Raw genomic sequence first — 22,516 nt, forward strand, 5'->3', positions numbered from 1 at the left:
TTAAGTGTAAGTAAGTATTATTTTGATCTCAACTTCTTAAAAAAATTCTAGACAATTGAAAACCAGGAAGAATTAAGAATTCTTGGAAATGAACTTAAAAAACAACAGGATATTGTGGCACAAGAAAAGAACCGTACCATTAAGAAAGAAGAAGAGCTTTCTAGGACCTGTGAAAAACTATCAGAAGTTCAAGAAAAGCTAAAGGAAAAGGTGACTTTTTAAAGTTATCTGCCTGGTCATTTTTCCTGACTAAATTTTTTACTTATATAATAAATTTGATTCCAGCAAACCTAAATTCCAGAAATAACCTCTCAGATGAACAGATCTTAATGGACAGTATTTTGGACAGTTTCAACTCCTACTGAGATGTTAATTAGCATCCTTTGTGATGATTGTATTATTCTGGAGTCTTTAGATGGGGGAGGCCTTCATTTTTCTAAACAAGTCATTTGATATATTCGTTCATCGAGTGCTTATTGAGCACTACTGTAGCCAGCCACTCTTCTGGGCTCCTGAGATACATTGGTCAACAAAACAAAGAGACTGCCCTTGTAGCAGTGCACTAGCCATGCTCTGAAGTGTGAGAGTCATCTCTACGGTCAGCCCTCTGTATCTGCAGGTTCTGCATCCATGGATTCAACTGGCCATAGATCAAAAATATTCCGAGGAAAAATACAGAAAGTTCCAAAAACCGAAACCCAAAATTGCCACACTTGGGCAACTATTTACATAGCATTTATATTGTATTCAGTAGCATACATAATCTAGAGATGAGTTAAAGTATATGAGAGGATGTGTTTAGGTTATATACAAATAGTTAAGGGACTTGAGCGTTCATGGATTTTGGTAACTGCAGAGGTCCTGGAACTACTCTTCCGTGGATAACAAGGTCTGACTGTATTATCACTTAGATATTGTCAATAAGATGCTATTGTAAAATTTGTAGACAAGTCTCAGACTCTGGTAACAATTATATTCCCCAAGAAATTCTAAAATGCACCCACTGAGATCTTTCTGTATATTCTAGAAGCAATATCACATCACATTCATTACAGATAATATGTAGTGATTTCCATTGCACTTCTGTATATTTTTTCCTAATATGGGTTCTCTTAATTCTCATCCCTTTTACTATAACCTAATTGAATATGTTAAAACCTAATTTCTATTTCATATTCCTCCTAAAGGAGGGAAATCATTGAGCTTATGTAAAAGTTAATGCTTCATTATTTGCTTGGGCCACTCCATATGGCCCTCACTAGAAATGGAAGTAAATTATTCAAGTTTTTAAGAGACATGGAATTATAGTTATTTGGCACAGTGATGTCTGCAGACTTAATTAATCTCTTTTGTTTTTTAGTTTTCCTCATTTTCACATTCTTCCTTGATTAACCTAGTGGCACTATATTCGTTTCCTAGGGCTTTTGTATCAAATTACCATAAACTTGATGGCTTAAAACAACAAGAATTTATTCTTTCACAGTTCTGCATCTTAGAAGTTTACAATCACAGTGTTGGCAGAACCGGGCTCCCTCTGAAGGCTCTAGAGAAGAATCCTTTAATTCCTCTTCCTGCCCTTGACTCCCAGCTGACCTTGGTGTTTCTTGGCTTAGAGCTGCATCCCTCCAATCTCTGCCTCCATCGGCACAGGACCTCCTCTGTGTCTCTATGTGTCCTTTTGTCTCTTAGAAGGACTACTCACATTGGATTTGGGGCCGACCTTAATCTAGGAGGATTCCTTCTCAGTTCTTAACTAATCACATCTACAGAAACCCTCTTTTCAAAGAAGATCAGGTTCTCGGGGTCTGGGTAGACTTGAACTTGGTGTGGGACTCTATTTGACTCACTAGACATTGTACCTAGAAAGTTATTTTACTTTTAATGCCCCTTGTCTGCTTATTTTGGAGTAGTTGACAGGGTTATGATAATGATTATTTCAGTTTGCAAAGTAGATTTTACATAAGAATTTTAAGAGAGTATAGCCAAAATAGTAATTATAAAAACTGTATTTCTTAAGAGCCAACAACTGCAAGAAAAACAGCAGCAACTGCTTAGTGTACAAGAAGAGATGAGTGAGATGCAGAAAAAGATGAATGAAATGGAAAACTTAAAGAATGAACTAAAGAACCAAGAATTAACATTGGAACATATAAAAATTGAGAAGATAGAGTTAGCTCAGAAACTTCATGAAAATTGTGAGGAAATGAAATTCATAACCAAAGAAAGAAATGATCTAAAGAAATTAGAGGAGTCATTCGAAGTAGAGAGAAATAAGCTTAAAGAACACATCAGAGAGATTGAAGCTACAGTAAGTCATGACCTTTTCTTTCATCTATTAAACATTTCTTTAAAGACTGAGTCAATTGGAAAGGGGGAAGCAGTGTTGGATGATGTTCTTACAATTATTCTTTAAATTTCACTTCCTAATAAAGGGTCTAGAAACAAAAGAAGAACTACAGATGGCCCACATGCATCTAAAAGAATACCAAGAAACTATTGAAGAACTAAGAAGAGACATTTCTGAGAAGACAGCTCAGATAATAAGTATTCAGAAGAACTTAGAAAAATCCGGTACTGAACCGCAGGAAAAGGTTTGTCCTTTCTTCTTTGCATCCTATCTTCTTTCCATCCTTTCTTCTTCTCCACCTTTCTTTCCCTTTTCTTCCTCCTTTGAAGGAAAGATTGGTAGTGAATGGGTTATGATTCATTCATTTATTGAGTAATATTTGTTGAGTGTTTAATGTATTGGGTACAGTCCTGGATTATAGAAATAAAGTGGAAACAAGGTGGACAGATCCTCTACAGTCATAGAACTTATTTTGTAGTGGAAAGAGATTATCAATATATAAGCAATCAAATGAGCAGGATAATTTGCAATAATAACAAATGCTGTGGAGAAAATGAAACATAAACTAGACCAACCTATGTTAAAAGCCTGTTGTGTGCTAAGTATTGAGACAATGGATATGAATAAGACATTGTTCTTTTTGCCCAATATGAGCATATAAAAAACATTCTCAATTCCAATTTGATAAATGCAGAAATATGATATGGAAAGTTACACAGTAACACTAGTGATCATGGAAAGAGGGAATCAATCTTTACACATAAAAAATTTGTTAAGTAGCATTAGAATTCATCTGAGAATGGGACCATTAATTTATTGGGATATAATCTGCTCAGCTCTGAATTTTCTCCTGTTGTATTTGAGAACTAATATAGAAATGAATCAATGAAATGAAACTAGTATAGAAATGAATCCAAAATCACTGCAGATGGTGGCTGCAGCCATGAAATTAAAAGACGATTGCTGCTTGGAAGAAAAGCTATGACCAACCTAGACAGCATAATAAAAAGCAGAGACATTACTTTGCCAACAAAGGTCCGTCTAGTCAAAGCTATGGTTTTTCCAGTAGTCATGTATGAATATGAGAGATGAACTATAAAGAAAGCTGAGTGCTGAAGAATCGATGCTTTTAAACTGTGGTGGTGTTGGAGAAGACTCTTTAGAGGCCCTTGGACTGCAAGGAGATCCAACCAGTCCATCCAAAAGGAAATCAATCCTGAATATTCATTGGGAAGACTGATGCTGAAGCTGAAACTCTAATACTTTGGCCACCTGATGCAAGGAGCTGACTCCTTGGAAAAGACACTGATGCTGAGAAAGATTGAAGGCAGGAGGAGAAGGGGACGACAGAGGATGAGATGGTTAGATGGCATCACCAACTGGATGGACATGAGTTTGAGCAAGCTCCAGGAGTTGGTGATGAACAGGGAAGCCTGGCATGCTGCAGTCCATGGGGTCACAAAGAGTTGGACATGACTGAGCGACTGAACTGAACTGATAGAAAGGAAGTATGCAACTGATTGGATTAATAATTTATTGGTAAAGTGTACTTTGGATATAAACTGGAGAAAAAAGAAAATTATGACAGAATATGACTAGCAGTCATGAATAGCTTGAGTAGGAATCAGGGGAAAGTGAGTAAATAGGAGTTTGTGGTCCGTGGTAGGTCATGAAGGTTTAAAATCACTTCCGTTGCTATGGAGAGTATCCTCATCTTTTCCCTTTAAAAATTATGACAACAGTGTCTAGATAGAACCCTTAGTATTATACGAATATCGCAAGATCCCAGTGCTTCATGAGGAACCGGAGCTACTTCCTAATGTGAAAGAAGTCACTGATACTCAGCAAACAATGGATGAACCAGAGCTATTGAAAGAACAGTCCAAAACCAGAGATTCAACAACACTAGCAAGGATAGAAATGGAGAGTCTCAGGATGGCTGAAAAACTTCAAGAAAGTCACAAGGAAATAAAATCTCTCCCTAAGGAGAGAGAATCTTAAAATGACAATAAAGCACCTCAGATTGAATGTGACCAACTGAAAGAAGAGATGAGAGAAACTTTGGCTGAAGTATGTCTCATCCTTTCCTCCCATTTAATAAGTGCTTTATATTTTATAAATGAGAGAGCATTTATAGTTATAATATTCCTACCAGTTTTAAGTATCTCTTAATTATGAAGTGATTGGAACACTGTTTTCTTCCTGTGTTTAAACTTATTTCTCCAGTATCCCATAAGGCATTACCATTTCCCTCACTGATCCAGTCAGAAATCTGAGAATCAACCCTACTACTATCCCTTCCTCCCCACTCCCTCTATAATTCAAGAATCAAAACCTTGTTGATTTGAAAGTATGTGCCTATGTGTGAAATCCCCCCACTCTTCTCCATATTCTGTCATAATTTTCTTCTCCAGTTTACATCCAAAGTACACTTTACCAATACCCTAATCCAAACCAGGATTATTTCTCTCTGGCTTTCCTGCAATAGCCTCCTAACTGGTCTCTACATTCATTTCATACTTCTGTAATTCATTCCCCATTCTGTGCCAAGGTGATCTTTTCTCCTTAAAACTTTTTAATAGCTTATTATTGCTCTTGAAATACAGACTAGAGTCTGTATTTCAGACACTATTTCAGACATTAAATACAGACATTAAATACAGACACTAGTCTGTATTTCCCATGACCCTGGATCCCAGACCTTGCTGGTTTCTACCCCTGTTGCATCTACTCTTCCTCCTGTTCATTGTGCTCAGGCAACTCTAGTCTGTTGCTCTTCCCCATCTCACAGCTTTTGGATGGCCTGGTCTTCCTTCCTGTAGTCTTTCCATACTCCTCTTTGCCTAACAAGTGCTCTCAGCCTTTAGATCTCAGCTGAAGCTTTCCATGCCCCAGGAAGCCCTTCCTAATCACTCAGAATAGATTAGGTTTGCCACTGGTACCCTGAAATAACCCACTACCTCTGTTTGGTTAAGATTTGGTATAATATGTATTTTCCTTCTAAAATGTGTAAGTCTCAAAAAGGCCAATCATGTAAAGTCTCATTTACCATTTCATCTCCAACTTCTAATATTATAGGATACTGACAACACAGTGAATACTCAATAAATGTGTTAAATATCTGAATAATGGAAGAGTGGGTGAGAGGAAATTTGTTCTGGAAACAAGCCATTAAATTCTTGATTTAATTGATTTAGAAAGCATCCTCGTTTCTTTTCCCCAAAAATAAAATAAAGTATCTCTGGGTATCAACTGTATCATTTTATGATTCTCTTTAGATCCAAGCATCTCAAGACAAACAAGAACAGTCCTTCAATATGAAAGAAAAGGACAGTGAAGCTAAGAAAATAATGAATGAGATGGAGCAATTGAAGGAGCCATTCAAAGACTCATCACTACTAAAGCTAGAAATGGAAAAGCTCGAATTGTCTGAAAAACTTCAAGAAAGTCTTGATGAAGTGAAATCTGTAGCTAAGGAGAGAGCTGACCTTGAGAGGCTACAAGAATTTCTTCAATCTGAAAAGAACCAACTCCAAGAAAACCTAAGAGAAATGGCAGCTAAAGTAGGTGTCATTCTTTTTCGTGTGTGTGTGTGTTAATATTCTGTAAGCAAATATCTTGGTAAAAACTAAACCTTTGGGGAAAAGGAATTAGTTACCATGTAATGATTATAATGTTTTCAAATTTTCTTGCAATTTCCTTTAATAATAAAGCAACTAGAAACTGAAGAGAAACTTAAAGTTGCTCATTGTCACCTAAAAGAACAAGAGGAGATTATTGGTAAACTGAGAGTGGATCTATCAGAGAGAGAAACTGAAATACCACACATTCAACAGGAATTAGAAACAGCAAATGATGAATTACAGAAAAAGGTAAAATGGGAGTAAAGGAGCAGGGGGAACCAATTTAAGGGAGGTAGCTAACCAGATTACAAAGACTACTGTTTACTCACTAAATTGTTTTAGAAAGCATCCTAAATTTTTTTTCCTTCAAAAAATATATATACATATATAAGCACATGTTTTTATGTGTGTTTCCATGCAAGTATATTTTTGGCTTTTTCTTTTTTAGACACAAGAGCTTCATGAGAAACAGTTTATTACCATCAAAGAAATCAGTGAGACTCAGGAAAAAATGAGTGAACTGGAACAATTAAAGGAACATCTCAAAGCCAAAGACTCATCACTGCAAAGAAAAGAAAGCGAGAGGCTTGAGTTGACCGAAAAACTTCAGGCAAGTCAAGAAGAATTAAAAACCATCGTTAAGGAAGAAGATGAACTGGAAAGGGTGCAGGAGGCCCTTCAAAAGGAAACAGACCAACTCAAAGAAAACACTAAGGAAATTGTAGCTGATGTAAGTTTCCCTCTTGTGATGTTTTTTGGTTATAAAAGTAGTGTTAAGGTGATAATGATAATTTTCACTATTAAGTTAAGATGCATTTTCCTCTAATCATAAAGGAACAGAAAATCAAAGCAGAACTAAAAGCTACTGACATTCTTCTGAAGAAGTACCAAGAAACCATTAATCCATGGAATAGTTCAGAGAAGACAGATCAAGGCACAAATATCCAGAGACTCTTAGGGAATTCAGATACTGACAGGCAAATGTAGGTCTTGTGTCGTTTGGAAAATGACATCCGATTATTGTGTTCTTCATATCCCTTAAGGAAGAAAATAATGCGTACGTTAAACTAAAATATGAAGATGATTGCCATTTTTAGAAATAGTTCTTTTTCCTAATAAATTCTGCCTATGTCCTAACTTGCTTAATAATTTTCTCAGATTCAAGAACTTCAGGAAGAAGAGCATCAACTTCTTGAGATGAAAGATGTCAGTGAGACTTGGGAAAAAATATGTGAAATGGAAAACTTGAAGAAGCAACTTGAGGCCCAAAAGTCAACTCTAGAAAATACAGAATGGGAGAACATCAAGTTAACTCAGAGACTCAATGAAAATATTGCAGAAATAAGATCTGTTACAAAAGAAAGAGATGACCTTAGGAATATGGAGGAGACTCTCAAAGTAGAAATAGACCAGCTCAAGGAAAACCTAAGAGAAACAACAAGTAGAGTGAGTTACCATCTTTCACCCAACTTATAAATGTGAAATCGTGTCCTAAAAGAACTGTGATTGATAGAGTTGGTAGAGATGTAAAAGTGGTCCAACGCTTGGGGAAAACTGGAGGGATGGATATTTGGTGGTGGTGGTTCATTCTGACTCCTTGCCACCCCATGGACTGCAGCACGCCAGGCTTCCCTATCCTTCACCATCTCCCGGAGCTTGTTCAAACTCATGTCCATTGAGTTGGTAATGCCATCCTACCATCCTGTCCTCTATCATTCCCTTCTGCCTTCTATCTTTTCCAGCATCAGGGTCTTTTCCAGTGAGTTGGCTCTTCAAATCACATGGCCAAAGTATTGGAGCTTCATCTTCAGCACCAGTCCTTCCAATGAATATTCAGGGTTGATTTCCTTTAGGATTAACTAGTCTTGATCTCCTGGCTGTCTGAGGGACTCTCAAGAGTCTTCTCTAACACCACAGTTCAAAAGCATCAATTCTTCCGTGCTCAGCCTTCTTTATAGTCCAAATCATATCCATACATGACTACTGGAAAAAACATAGCTTTGACTATACAGACTGTTGTTTGCAGTAACCCCCAAAATCCAATTATTGCTGTTTATCTGCACACGTTAGCATAATTGTGCAAAGATGTTTATAGACAGATATTCATTGCAGCAAGTTTCAATAACAAAATAAAGCAACCCCCCTCACCAATAGGAAAAATCCTCACTGTCCATTAGACTGGTTGAACAAAAATACAGCACATTCAGACCATGGAATACCAACCCATAGGTAAACAATGAGATAGAGCTAATTAAAAATTTCTGATGGGAAAAAGGAGTAAGAGTATCTAGAATATATTGACATCCAGAAGTTACTTTTAGAGGATGAGAATTGAGAGGCCCAAGGAGGGAGGGGAATTTTTTACTTCTTACCCTATGCCTTTCCTACATATTGTTGAATTGTATTATTCTGAATGTATTATTTTTCTTTCTCTAATAATAAAGGACCTGGAAAGACAAGAGGAGCTAAGAACTGCCCAGATGAATCTGAAAGAGCACCAAGAAACTATCGATAAACTCAGAGGAATTGTTTCAGGGAAGATAGATGAAATATCAAATATCCAAATGAATTTAGAAAACACAAATACTGCCTTAAAAGCACAGGTATTTCCTATAATATCTAAGTAATTGAGAGTTTGAATCAGGTCTTTTGTGTTATGAAACAGGGCATGAGTTTGCCAAATGCTGAAGATAAGTAGAGATTTTCCTATTCAACTTAGAAACTATTTTTTAGCTTTCTCTCTGTATCTGTCTATATCCTAACTTACTGTTTGATTATCTCAAGGTCCAAGAACTTCAGGAGAAAGAACATCAACTTCTTAAGGTGAAAAAAGATCTCAGGGAAAATATGTATCAAACAGAGCAACTGAAGAAGCAATTAGAGACTCAGAATTCCATCCTGGAAAGCATAGAAACAGAGAAGTTAAGGTTGACTCAGAAACTCCATGAAAATGTTGAAGAAATAAAATCTGTTACTAAGGAAAGAGATGACCTAAGAAGAATGGAGGGAACCCTCAAAATGGAGCGAGATCAACTCAGGGAAAGCCTCAGAGAAACAAAAGCTAAAGTAAGTTATACTCATTCCTCTTGCCAGCAAGTTAATGTGATGTTTTCCTTACATCAGTGAATCCTTCTTTGAAATGAGTGGTGCTTTTGGTGAGAGTTAACAGGATACAACCTTTTAGGCAGGTAATTTGGTATTACTTTTGAAAATTTTAAATTCTGTAACCAGCATTTTCTTTATGGGCTTTACTCTACATGTACAGTTGCTCATTTGTTAGGATAAAGAAAAAATAAATATGTGTGTTTATGTGCATGTGTATTCATAACACATACATATAAACATACATACCATAAAGTTGTTCGTTACAGCAATTTGTGATTTAAAAAAAGATAGGAAATAACCTAAATGTGCATCACAAGGAAACCGGGTAAATATAAGCAATATGTCCCAGGTGTGGAGAAGGAAATGGCAACCCACTCCAGTACTCTGGCCTGGAAAATCCCATGGACAGAGGAGCCTGGTGGGCTATGGTTCATGGGGTCACAGAGAGTGGGCCATGACTGATCACATGTCCAGGTGGCACAGTGGTAAAAGAATCCGCCTGCCAATGCGGGAGACGCTGGAAATGCAGGTTCAATGCCTGGGTTGGGAAGATCCCCTGGAGGAGGACATGGCAACCCAGTCCAGTATTCTTGCCTGGGAAATCCCATAGACAAAAGACCTGGTGGGCTACAGTCCATGGGATCGCAAAGGGTTGGATGCAGCTGAGTGACTGAGTGTGCACATAGAGTATACATGCAACCCCTAAAAAAATGAAGTAGATTTGAATGTTCTAATATGAAAGCCCAAAGTAAACCTTAAGGGGAGAAGCAGGTTGTAGAAGAACACATGTATAGCATGTTTGCCTCTGAAAAATGTGAGTACATTATGGGGAGGTAAGGCCAGGGGAAGGGAAAACCTACAATTTTCTAACACCTTCAAAGATGTGAAGGAAGAAATAAGAAATTTATCATTTTTACTAAAAATATATCACTTTCATTAAAAAGAAAGTAGTTAACACTAAGCTATGTGGTTTTTTTTTTCTATTAATTAAGGATCTGGAGAAACAAGAAGAACTAAGAATAGCTCACTTGCATCTGAAGGAGCACCAGGAAATTATTGATAAACTCAGAGGGACTGTCTCTGAGAAGGCAGAAGAAATATCAAATATGCAAATGGATTTAGAAAATTCAAATGCTAAATTACAAGAAAAGGTATTGAGGGGGTCCTGGGGCTTATATGTTCAAATACCCGATATATTCCTAGAATAAAAAGCAATGCCTAAAATCCTTGAGGGATATAAAACACTTCAACCACATTTAGAAAGCAGCTTGGTAGTTTTTACTAACCCTGAACCATATACCTGCTTGTGGCCCAGAATTTTCTCTCCTTGGGTATGTACCTAAGGAAAAAGAATGCATTCTTCCACATAAAGACATACAGAAATGCTCCCAACAGCTGCAATCATAATTGCAAAGAACTGAAAGCGACCCATATGCCTATCAACAGGAGAATCGACATTTACATTGTGATGCATAAGTTTAAAAGTAGGCAAACGAGCTTATGTTTGCCACAGGGGAAGAGTGAGGGGAAAGGATAGTTACGGAGTTTGCGATGGACATGTGCACACTGCTGTATTTTAAATGGATAACCAACAAGTTCTTATTGTACAGCACAGGGAACTCTGCTCAATGTTCCTGGGTGGGAGGGGAGTTTCAGGGAGCATGGATACATGTATATGTATGGCTGAGTCCCTTTGCTGTCCACCTGAAACTGTCAGAACATTGTTAATCAGTTTTACTCCAATATAAAATGTTTAAAAGACAAAAAATAAAATTTTTAAAAAAGCAGATAAACTGGTCTGGGATTGAAAAAGGTAAAAATAGTGATTTATTCTAGGAAGAGCATACAGGTAAAGTAAGTGTTCTATATTTTGATCTGAGTTTTAGTTACATAGCTGTCTGCATATGTTAAGTATAGCTGAGCTATATACGTGTAAGATTATATGTAGTCATGTATATTATATCACAAAAGATACTATATCCTATATGAAAGTATACAGCACATTAATGAGTAAAATGGGATAACTATTGTCTTAGTCAGTTTAGAAACTATTCTTAATCCTTCCGTAAAAAGCGATCTAATTAATCCTAACATGATTATCTTAAGGTCCAAGAACTGAAAGCAAATGAACAGCGGCTTTTTAAGTTAAAAGAGGAAATTAATGAGACCCAGAAAAAAATGTCTGACATTGAGCAACTGAAGAAGGACTTTAAGTGCCAGAGTTTAACTATGAATAAAATAGAAATGGAGAACTTAAATTTGGCTCAGAAGCTTCACGAAAGCCTTGAAGAAATGAAATCTGTAATGAAAGAAAGAGATAACCTAAGGAGAGTGGAAGAGACTCTCAAACTGGAGAGAGACCTACTGAAGGCAGACCTTCAAGGAACCACAGCTAGGGTGAGCTGTCCTCCTCCTTCCTGCCAGATGAATGTTTCTACTCTAGGAAGGTTGAAAATAATTGATGCTGTTCATGAAAATTTAAATGTTATAACCTTTCAGGGAGGCAGTTTGACAATAGCATTTTAAAAATGTATCAACATATACATTTGCTACAGCAGTTCCACTTGTAGAAATCTATCCTACCAGTATATTCACATATGTGGACGGAAATACAACAGCATTCACTGCAGCACCATATGTGATGAACAAAATCAGAAACAATCCAAAGTGTCTGTCAATAAGGCACTGGATAAGTGGGGCTCGTCTGTATAGTGGAAAACCAAGCATAAGAATAGGACACTGTACATGATACTGATTTAGAAAAATATCCAGATGGTATGAAACGTGAAAAATAAGTTTCAGAGTTCAGCATGTTACAGGACTGGGATGGGTGAGGCTAGGGCAGGGACTTAGACTTTATATCCTTCTGAACTTTTCTAATTTGGCAGTGGCATGTTGGTTATTTCTGACTATGAATATGTATTTTTTAAGATTTGGTTTAGCTAGTTCATTGTTAAGAAAAGGTAATGTGCCTTTATCTCATATTTCTCAATGTCTTCTGATAACAAAGGAACTGGAAACACAAGAACAACTAAAAATTGCTCATATCCATTTGAAAGAACACCAAGAAACTATTGATAAATTGAGAGAGAGAGTTTCAGAAAAGACATCTCAGATTTCAAATATTCAAAAGGATTTAAATAAATCAAAAGATGAATTACAGAAAAAGGTATGTGTTGTTTTGTCCTTTGGGGGAACATGTGCATGCTAAGTCACTTCAGTCGTGTCCCAACTTTTTGCGACCCCATAGACTGTAGCCTGCCAGACTCCTCTGTCCACGGGATTCTCCAGGCAAGAATACTGGAGTGGGTTGCCATTCCCTACTCCAGGGGATCTTCCTGATACAGGGACTGAACCCTTGTCTCTTCTGTCTCTGCATTAGCAGGCACATTCCTTACCACTAGCACCATCTGGGAAGCCCCTAACTCGGGGGGAATAACTGTCCAAAATTATTTATGAAATGAGAAAGGACATAGATACAGATATATCAATATAGATGTATATGTATGTATACCATAAATAGACACTATTTTACTTTCTTTAAGGAATTCTGTTTGTATTCTAACTTGTTTTATAATTATGTCAAGATACAAGAACTTCAGAGAAAAGAGCTTCAACTTCTTAAAATGAAAGATGATGTCAGTAAAACTCATAAAAAAGTGAATGAAATGAAACAATTGAAGAAGCAGTTTGAGGCCCAAAGTTTATCTATGCAAAGTGTGGAAATGGATAACTTGCATTTGACTAAGAAACTTTATGAAAGCCTTGAAGAAATAAGAATTGTAGCTAAAGAAAGAGATGAGCTGAGGCAGATAAAAGAGTCTCTCAAAATGGAAAGAGACCAATGCAGAGAAAAATTAAGAGACCTGATAGCTAGAGTGAGTTCAGAATCATTCCCTATCTAGTAACTATAAGAATCAAGTTTTTTTTGGAAAGAGTGACAATATTTTGTTGTGTATGTATGTATGCCAACAGTAAAGGATAATGAAGGAAACTTAATTATAGTTTTCACACAAATAGAAAATGCAGTTTTAAAAAGAAGCCAAAATATTATTCAGAAAATACCACTTCTTTTGTTGTTAAGAACTTTTTTTAATAGAGGTATAGTAGATATACAGTATTATATGTTGTAATACACAGTATAGTGATCCACAGTTTTTAAAGATTATACTCCGTTTATAGTTACTGTAAAATATTGTCTATTCTCCATACTGCACAGTATTTCTGGGTAGCTAATTTTATACATAATAGTGTGTACTTCTTAATCCCTTAGCCGTGTATTATCCCTTTCCCCTTCTCTCTCCCCTCTGGTAGCCACTAGTTTGTTCTCTATATTTGTGAGTTTGCTTCCTTTTTGTTACATTCATTAGTTATATTTTTTAGATTCCACATGTAAGTGATATCATACAATATTTGTCTTTATCAGGCTTATTTCACTTAGCATAATACCCTCCAAGTTCATCCCTGTTTTCTGCAAATGGCAAATAGTAGTTCCTTTTTTATGGCTGAGTAGTATTCCATTGTGTATGTGTCCCTCATCTATTCATCTGTTGATGGATATCTGGGTTGCTTCAGCATCTCGGCTATTTTGTAAATAGTGCTGCTATGAACATTGGGGTACATGTATCTTTTCAAATTAGTGTTTTTGTTTTTCAGAAAATACTTTTTAATTCTCTGGTTTTAAATAAACAAAAAATGTTAAATCAGACTATTTCCTTCACTGTAGTCTTGTAAAGGATTTCTAAGCCAAGAAATCGCATTATTCTCAGTGGAGAAATATCTGAAGGATTAGATTTATAAAAGATTAAATGTCTCATTTCTAAGCTTCTGCCTGGTAGAGTTTTAAACATAAGCTCTTCTTAGTGAGTTTTAAAGGAAAAAAGACAAGTATAAATGAGGAAATTCTTGTAATATGTATTTATAAATATTCACATATGTTAAAGAACCTGAGTCACTCTATAAAATTCAGACAAATAAAAAATTGTATAAAATCTATAAAAAATCTTTTTTATTCTCATATTTCATTTTCATGTTCATCATTATCTTCTAGTAAAGAAATAAAGTGGAAAGTAATATCGTTTGTAATCTCAGAAATATCAGACACTTGGAAATCATCTTTAGTGGCCCTAACTAAATTTATAAAGAGACTTAATTCATTCAACAAATATTTATTGAACAATATTTTATTTTGCACTTTTAATCAGAAATACAAAATATAAACAGGGTATGAATTTTCTGTTCCAAGGTTCTGCAAAGAATATATCAGCAGGACTTAGAACACCATAAGTAATATACTTGGTTTTGCTTGCATATCTAGTTGGCAGCAGTGATTCTAAAGCAGAGATTTGGAAGAGTAGGAACCAGAAATATATCTAAAATCCAATTTCAACTATAAGTAGTAAAGGAACAGATCCTATCTTTCAAAATTAAGTGGTTTTGCCACTTTTTCCAATGGCTTGAGGTCACCCACTTAGGACTTACTGATACTGTTATTTATTTTCTGAGCATTTTTAAGACTACTTTTAAGTTAGATGTGTTATGTTTAATTCTATTATTGAAAAGATATAAAAATGTAATCAAAGTATATGATTAGACATATGTGAATATAGTTACAGCTAACATCTTGCTGATTTCTTTATATCAAAGCAGGATCAACAGAACCACAAAGAGGTAAAATATGAAAAAAAGTTTCTATGTGATGGAAACCAACACCTTATAGGAAGCCTGAGAGAAAAGTGCTTTAGGATAAAAGTAAGTATTCTCCTGTTCAAATTACGAATGAATATTTGTACGCTTCCAGAGGTCTAATGTGGATTGAATGGATAATGCTCAGTACTCTTCTAAACTTTATAATCTAGCACTAGTATGTATATGTATGCATAGATACACGCATACACCACATACACACAAAACAGAGGAGTTTGTGATCATAAGGCTTCCCTGGAAAGGTGGTGTTTGACCAAATACCTGAAAGAGGTAAAGGACCGAGCCACACAGGCCTGTATCCAGGGAAAGAGCAGTATAAGCGGAGGGAACAGCAGGTACAAAGCTTCTGAGACAAGCTTGCTTGGTGGGTTCCAAGATCTTCAGGAAGGAGGACAGCCAGTTAGAAGTGAGGTCTGGAGTTAATGAGGAAGAGGCAGGCTGTGGGGCTTTAAGCAGACTGCGGGCTTACTCTGATTAAGATGGAGATCTCTTGAAAGACATGATCTGACTTAGATTTTAAAGAAATGGCTCTGTTAGGTTGAAAATGAGTGGAAGCAGGAGGACAATTGAAAGACTAATTACAGTAATCCAGGCAAAGGTGATAGTGGCTCAGCCCAAAGAGTTAGCAGTGGAAGTGGTGAGAAAGTGTTTGGATTCTGAATACATACTAAGGGTAAAGCCAACAAGATTATTGTCACCCCTGTTAAAACGCAGTCCCTAAAAACTGTTTGTGTTGCTTATGGCTACATCACTTAGCACAGTTCCCGACAGAAATCAGCGTTGAGAATGCCTTTTTTAAAAGTACAAATGAATGACGTACAGTGCTGCTCCATGCCATAATATGATTCATTCTAAGACTAAAGGCAGCATCCCCCCTCCAACATGCATAGATTAATGAACATCTATCTAGCTCTAGCTTTTCCTTAAATTATTTAAAAAAAAAAAAAAGAATTCATTGTGGTCAGCAGCCCCTTCCATAATTTAACACCCTAAACTAAACATATTATTTATTACATGACTGGAGCAACTTGATGTTCCTCCACCTGAACTCTGACCAAGGGTTCACCTGCCTGGACTCTCATCATTTGTATTTATGGGCCCTGGCTCGTTGTCTTCCATATGCAGGCACTGTACTTACCTCATGGATAGATTTCATTGTTCCATTTAGAAACAGAGATTCAGAGGAAGTTTAGTGGTTGCCCAAGTTCACATAGCTAATAAATTAGGAGAATCAGGATTTGAAATCAAGTCTGACAAAGTATAAAACTTGGGCACAGAAGCATTTTTACAAATATAATTTTCACTTCCTTCAAAATAATATCTATATATTTTATAGATTGCATAGATTCAGATATCATTTAATATTTGATCCCCTAGAAAACTCTGGGGGCAGTTATTGTAATCTCATTTTATAGTAGTGAAATGGCTCAGTGTTTCCCCAGTCAGCAAGTGGCAGAGCTGGAATCTATGCTCAAACTCTGATAAAAGGTTAGAAAACTTGAACTCTAGGCAAATAATATAAATGTGTGAAGAAGCTCCACCAAATAGACAAATAATTAGTTTGATTCTTGGTCACGTATCTGCTCACACATACTGCCCACTGTAAATATAAAACAGCATTCAGACTTGAGCTACAGTACATACTAGATTGAATTCACTCAAATTTCCCTTCAGACTTTATATAAGCAAATCCTCCTTCAGATCATGGATGTTCAAAAGACCAAAAGAAAATGCATCAAATGATAACAATGATTGTTTCTGATTTTCTTTGTTATATTTAATTTTTTTTAATTTCCACAGTAATTTTTATAATCCAAAATCAATAATAAGTTTGCTTTTGTTTTTTAAACACAAAGATCATAATTTATTTTCCTCCTACAAGAAGAAGTAGTAAATCTTTTTGTTGCTGTTCCAGGGCTGGGACTATTTCTTGTTAAAATGAATTGGTACATTGAATAAATTCTAATTTTCTTTAGGAACTTCTTAAGAGATACTCAGAGATGGATAATCACTATGAATGTTTAAATAGATTGTCTCTTGACTTGAAGATGGAAATTGAAACCCAAAAAGAGCTTTCAATTAGAGTAAAAGCAAACCTCTCACTTCCATATCCACAAACCAAACAAATCCAGAAACTCCTCACTGCAAACCAGAGGTATTCCATGGAATTTCACAGAGTCGTGATGAAACTTCAGGTACCATCTTTTTAAGTAATATCTGTACATACTGGTGTAAATTTATATTACAAACTAACGTGTTTAAGTCCTACCTTGAAGGTTGGCCTGTCGTGCTGCAGTCCATGGGGTTGGAAAGAGTCAGACACAGCTTAGCAATAGACTTGTTACTTTTTTCACTTTTTGAGAGTTAGCATATTTGCTATCTAGCATATTTACTATTAAATTGAAGATTGCATGGGTCTCAGAACAGTGTGTTCAAGACCCTCAGTGCACCTAGGACCTGTGTTTCAACAAAACCTGAACTTTGCCTGTGGACCTAGACACTGTCCAGGTATTTAGGAGACAGATGTGAACAGCATCTCAAGAACCTCATAGTGAGTGAGGCAGACATATAAACAGGTAATAAGCACTGTTATAGAAGTATGTTTAGATTGTATAACATATCATATAAAAAGAGAAGATAAGACTAGTGGAAGACAGACTTAAGCGATAAAGCTTGGAGTTCATTTTGTAGATGAGGCAGAGCCATTGGATAGTTATTTTAAGGTGCTGGCAGTGGCATGATCAGGTTATTATTTCAGATACTTCCCTATAGACAAAGAAGAAATGAGTTTGTGGCCAGAAACAGCTGCACTGGGTCCAGAGAAGCTGTACCAAGCGACAGCACTACTTGGGAAGGGTTCTCGGGGATGGGGGGACAGACCTCTGACAGCTGGAGATAGCAGTCCATGTGACTGATGGTCGTGGTAAGGGAGAGAAGTTTAAAACGAGAATCAAGATTCAGGCTTAGCCAGGTTTGTAGACAGTGTTACCATTAACAAATAAAGAGGGGAAGAGATTAGGTGTTCAGTTTGAGATGTTTTGAGGTAGAAATACCTGTGACAGAATGTTTAAGAAGAGAGACCAAGTAAGCATTCAGTTGAGAGTATGAGGCTTGTCAGGGGAAATGTCAGGGCTAAAGATAAAGATTTGGGATTTATATAGGTGATACATTGCACAACATCTGTGAGTAACGTCACCCAGAAAGCATAGTAGAGGAATAAGAGATTGGTGATCCAATAAGCACTTCAGAAGGGATAAGTCTTGAAGAGACAGTAGCAGAAAAGAGCAGCTCATGGGTTCAAGGTCAGAAAAAGTCAAAGTGACGGAAGAGAACCAAGCAGAAGTGCTATCACTGAAGTCAGTGAAAGAGTATGCCAAAGATGAAGTGGTCAAGAGGGCAGATGTGTCAGCCGGCATACGGACTGGAGAGATGCCCCCAGTTTGTTGATAATAGAGCTCACTGGTGACCTCTGCCAGACTGGTTTCAGTTGAGTGGTTAAGGAAGAGGCCGAATTACAAGATTAAGGAATGGTGGAAGTTAGGGGAAGTGGGGAACTGGTATCTGGCCTTCCTATTTGGTAAATTGCCCTCCAGGCCCTGATACTCTTCCACCCACCCTGGCAGTCAAATATCCAGAACTTACTAAAGAGATCCATGCAGCATATGGTATTCAAATTATTATCACCTTAAAGCCAGACATCTAAATAAACTTGACAAGTAAATCTTGATACATGTCATACCCATTTTTGTTACCCGGTCAAGGTAGGCAGAAGATGTTGAAAATGATCTCAGGTATCTAGCTGGGAAACCTAGGTGGTTGATGACATAATTAACCGAAGAGAGGATAATAGACATAGATGGGTTTCTAGGGAAAGGAATCATGTACATTTTAAGCCTATTGAAACTGAGGTGATTGTGGGACATCTATGAAGTGTATTGCAGGAGGAAGTCAGAAATACAGAATTAGAGAGAGGCCTGGAAGTTATCCTGCCAAGTTGCTGAGAAGAGAAAATTGAGAACAGAGTGGCTCTTTCCTTATTCCTGACTTAACCAGGGAACATAGATAAACAAGAGATGCCATCCTGCCTCATAGTCTCAGGGATTTAAGCTTCATCTAAACATGGTACAAGTTTCATTTCCCAATTTTTATATTTCTCTGCAAGTATGTGCTAAGCTATGTTGCAAGGACAAAGGAAGAACAACATGAATCCATCAATAAATTTGAAACGGCTTTTATTGATGAAGTGGAAAAGCAAAATGAACTGCTGATGGAAATACAGCACCTTCAACAAGATTATGATGTACCACCCGGAGAATCAAGGGACCTCAAATTGAACCAGAGCATGGATCTACATATCGAAGTATAATTTGTTTAAAATGGGTTTAACTAGATGTCAAGCCTTTCATCAAGTCAAAAAGTACCTTTGCATGTATTTAGAGTCATTTTTACTTACCAAAAATTAAAAATCAGTTGCAGAATGACAGCTGGTAAGGTGTGAAGAGTGCCAGATAATAGTGTAGCGTCCTTTCAGAACCCCAAAGATACAGAAAATAGATGTAATATCATCCAGTGGGAATTCATGGAACCCCAGAATAAGTTTCCAAATGCCATCTAAAACTTCCTAGATCTGTGACTGGGAGTCAGAAACATTTTCATTACAACTCCACATGAAATGTCCTGCTCAGCAGTTTGAGGCCAGCATCCAATTTCCAATACCATGTGCAGCCTGTTATGTGCACAGAAAGCAACATCCAGAGACAGTTCATACATTGTGATAATTAGTCATAGATTTATAGTTTTGAGGGGCTTTAATTTGAGCAGAATTTGTAGACTTGCCTTTGTTGCATAGGTTGTACTGCCAAAATTTTATTATCAATAACTAAAGTTTTAAATTAAAATTATATTTACTTTAAAATATTAAGAATAAAGTTCAGTAAGGTGTTTTTCCCTTTTTATGATATTTAGATTAAAACTTTTCTAATGTTCAGGTGATTCAATGCTTATTTTTCACAGGAAATTCTTAAGGATTTTTCAGAAAGTGATTTCCATAGCATAAAGACTGAATTTCAGCAAGTACTAAGTAATAGAAAAGAAATGACTCGGTTTTTGGAAGAGTGGTTGAATGCTCATTTTGATATAGAAAAGCTTACAAATGTCATCCAGGAAGAAAATGATAGTATTTGTCAAGTGAATAACTTCTATCATAAGAAAATAACTGTAAGTAGTAATTTTCTTGTGCTACCTCTTTCTTCTTCTTTTAAGTATTTTCTTAAAATTTATTTGCGTGTGCTTTGTGAAAAAAGTTGACTGTAAAACATCTTCTGCCTCTAGTGTATTATGCTTCCTTAGGATAATTAAAGATATATTTATACTTGTAAAGAAGATAAAATCTTGCTGTGTAGTAATCAGTTTTTTACACACAAAATCTTCTTGCCATTTTCCTCTTTCTATTCTCACTTTGGGCTGCTTCTGTAGGAATTGAGCCTTTTTTCCAAGCAGCCTCTGACAATGTGAGCCATGAGCCTGTTTCAGGAAACCCCTGGACAAGCCTGGTCAGGTGCTTCACTTGTAAGGCCTCACATGCTTTTCCTCTCAGCAGTGTCACTGTTACATGCCCGGATCCTTCAGCTTTGATGTTCACGCTGTGGTTTGTAATCATCGTTCCAAAGGTGACCAGCCCTAGGGAACAGATTCATAAGAGCCAACATCCCTTTCAGTCAGTTTATTGTTTCACCTTTTACTGATCGGAATAGTCATTCTACTTTCTGAAGTAATCCCTATCTCGTATACCTAGAAAAATATGCAGTAATCAGAGAATCACTTGTTACTGCATGTAATCAATGGAGAAGGCAACCCACTCCAATATTCTTGCCTGGGAAATCCCATGGAGAGAGGAGCCGGGTGGGCTACAGTCCATGGGGTCACAAGAGTCGGACACAGCTTAGTGACTAAACCACCATAAGTAATTGGAGCAGAGGGACCTGGATTAATATTACAGTGTTTAATATTAGTGTTAGATCTCTGTGTTTGGGTAGTTATTTCCAAAGACTTTAACTTCATCTGGAAACAATACTTTAATCATATTGAAATATAAATAATGTTTCTAAAAAGAATAATTGCCTGTGACTGGATTGCTCATCCATTTGTTAAATACTCCAAGCTGGCAAAATAGTAAATGAGTTGTTTCAAAAAAAAAAAAAAATAGTTCACAGTCAAAGGAGAAATGCATAGCCAGTGTTTGGATAAGGTAATCTCCACATAATTAAGTGTTGTTCTTGCAATGTTGAAGGCCCAGTTGTGATCAGAAAGTAGGAATTCATCCAACAAGGTCCTACTGTTCTGCACAGGGAACTGTACTCAATATTTTGTAATAACCTGTAAGGGAAAAGGATCTGAAGAAAAAATAAAATAGGTACATATGTATAACTGAATCACTTTTCTCTACACCTGAAACTAACACAGCATTGTAAATCAATTACACTTCAATGAAAAAAGAAAGTAGGCACTCTTGCAATGAGTATCAGCATAGATATGTGGCTTCCTCCAGCACCCTGAAAGAAGAAGCTGGTAATTCTATATAGTGTGAGGTCCTAGTTTAGCACTATGGAGCATCCAGGATGCTGGCAAGAACACAAGTAATTTAGAATCCAACTCTGACAAATTTGCCATAAAGCCACCAAGAAATTTATAGGTAAGACCAGTAAGGCATCCATGATGACAGCAAAAAGTACATGCCTTAGAAGTTAGGAAGTAAAAGGATTATATGAGTAATTTCAGAACTAGTTAGGCGTTGATGTAAAAGAATATATTAGTTGATCATTATTCCCTGCACAGAAATACAGGGTTTTCAGATTAATTACCAAAAGTCAGTGAATGATTTTCCCTATAAACACTAAGATTTAGAATGAAAATGGCTTGTTGTTAAGTTTACTGGGTATGTCCTGCTATTAGATGTCAGTTAATGTTTATATATGATATGGTATATATCATAACATACATAATAACTTTAACCTGCATAATTCTTCAGATTCTTCTTCGTGTGTTAGTTGGGATCCAATAAAGTGAGATTATCATCTTGCAAAGCAGTACAGGTGCTCTTCAGCCCTTATTCTTTTATTCTCATCACCAACATCCAACGTCATTTGAAATTTCAGGAACTGATTTGAACCACAAAGAATGTTCACATTCTTTTAAAGTTCTCTTCTAGAGTGTGCTGAATGATAGGTGTCAGCCTATGCCTTGTCCTAGAACTCCAGTATTTTCATAAGTGTTTTCCTTTTTTGTGTATGTGTATAATTCATTTCATTTTAGGGCTATAATGGTGTTTTTACAATTCAATAGGCTATAATGAATGAATTAACAGAGTTTGAAGAAAGAAATGCTACCATAGCCAAAGAATGGGAACATGATCTGAAATCAGTGAAAGAAAACAATGAAAAACTATTTAAAAATTACCAAACTTTGAAGCTCTCCCTGACCTCTGGTTCTCTTGGTAATCCTACTACACAAGACAGGAATCTTCATGTCACAACAAGAGCTACACAGCAAGTCACAGAGGTGTGTACTTTCTCAGGTTTTTCAATTTGCAGCTTCATCAAAGTCTTAAAATGCCTTTAACATCTTATATGACATTTACATATAGCATGTCTTACATAGCATTTCAGAGCAAAAGTATAGTATTGAATGTGTTAGGGAACATGGGCTATCTTTGCATATGGGTAATGGGCTTGTTTTT

At 36.4% G+C, this 22,516-nt stretch overlaps 1 protein-coding gene across 6 annotated transcripts in view; it reads left to right on the top strand.

Moving 5' to 3' along the window:
- Positions 1–22,516, top strand: part of CENPE (centromere protein E) — a 75,658-nt gene that overhangs the window by 38,015 nt on the left and 15,127 nt on the right. For 4 of the 6 annotated variants that reach the window (XM_061164286.1, XM_061164287.1, XM_061164284.1 and 1 more), the window contains 17 exons: positions 52–210; positions 2,018–2,308; positions 2,433–2,591; positions 5,626–5,910; positions 6,061–6,219; positions 6,419–6,700; positions 7,129–7,416; positions 8,415–8,573; positions 8,755–9,036; positions 10,068–10,226; positions 11,182–11,472; positions 12,086–12,244; positions 14,722–14,826; positions 16,758–16,976; positions 18,944–19,141; positions 19,795–19,998; positions 22,123–22,338. In XM_061164286.1, coding sequence (XP_061020269.1) covers positions 52–210; positions 2,018–2,308; positions 2,433–2,591; positions 5,626–5,910; positions 6,061–6,219; positions 6,419–6,700; positions 7,129–7,416; positions 8,415–8,573; positions 8,755–9,036; positions 10,068–10,226; positions 11,182–11,472; positions 12,086–12,244; positions 14,722–14,826; positions 16,758–16,976; positions 18,944–19,141; positions 19,795–19,998; positions 22,123–22,338 — 3,615 coding nt within the window. Of the gene's footprint in view, positions 1–51; positions 211–2,017; positions 2,309–2,432; positions 2,592–5,625; positions 5,911–6,060; positions 6,220–6,418; positions 6,701–7,128; positions 7,417–8,414; positions 8,574–8,754; positions 9,037–10,067; positions 10,227–11,181; positions 11,473–12,085; positions 12,245–12,662; positions 12,954–14,721; positions 14,827–16,757; positions 16,977–18,943; positions 19,142–19,794; positions 19,999–22,122; positions 22,339–22,516 lie in introns of all 6 variants that reach the window. The other 2 variants (XM_061164288.1, XM_061164283.1) reach the window with 2 other exon arrangements.

Source organism: Dama dama, chromosome 17, assembly GCF_033118175.1.
Source record: "Dama dama isolate Ldn47 chromosome 17, ASM3311817v1, whole genome shotgun sequence".
In the NCBI taxonomy this organism is placed as follows: Eukaryota; Metazoa; Chordata; class Mammalia; order Artiodactyla; family Cervidae; genus Dama; species Dama dama.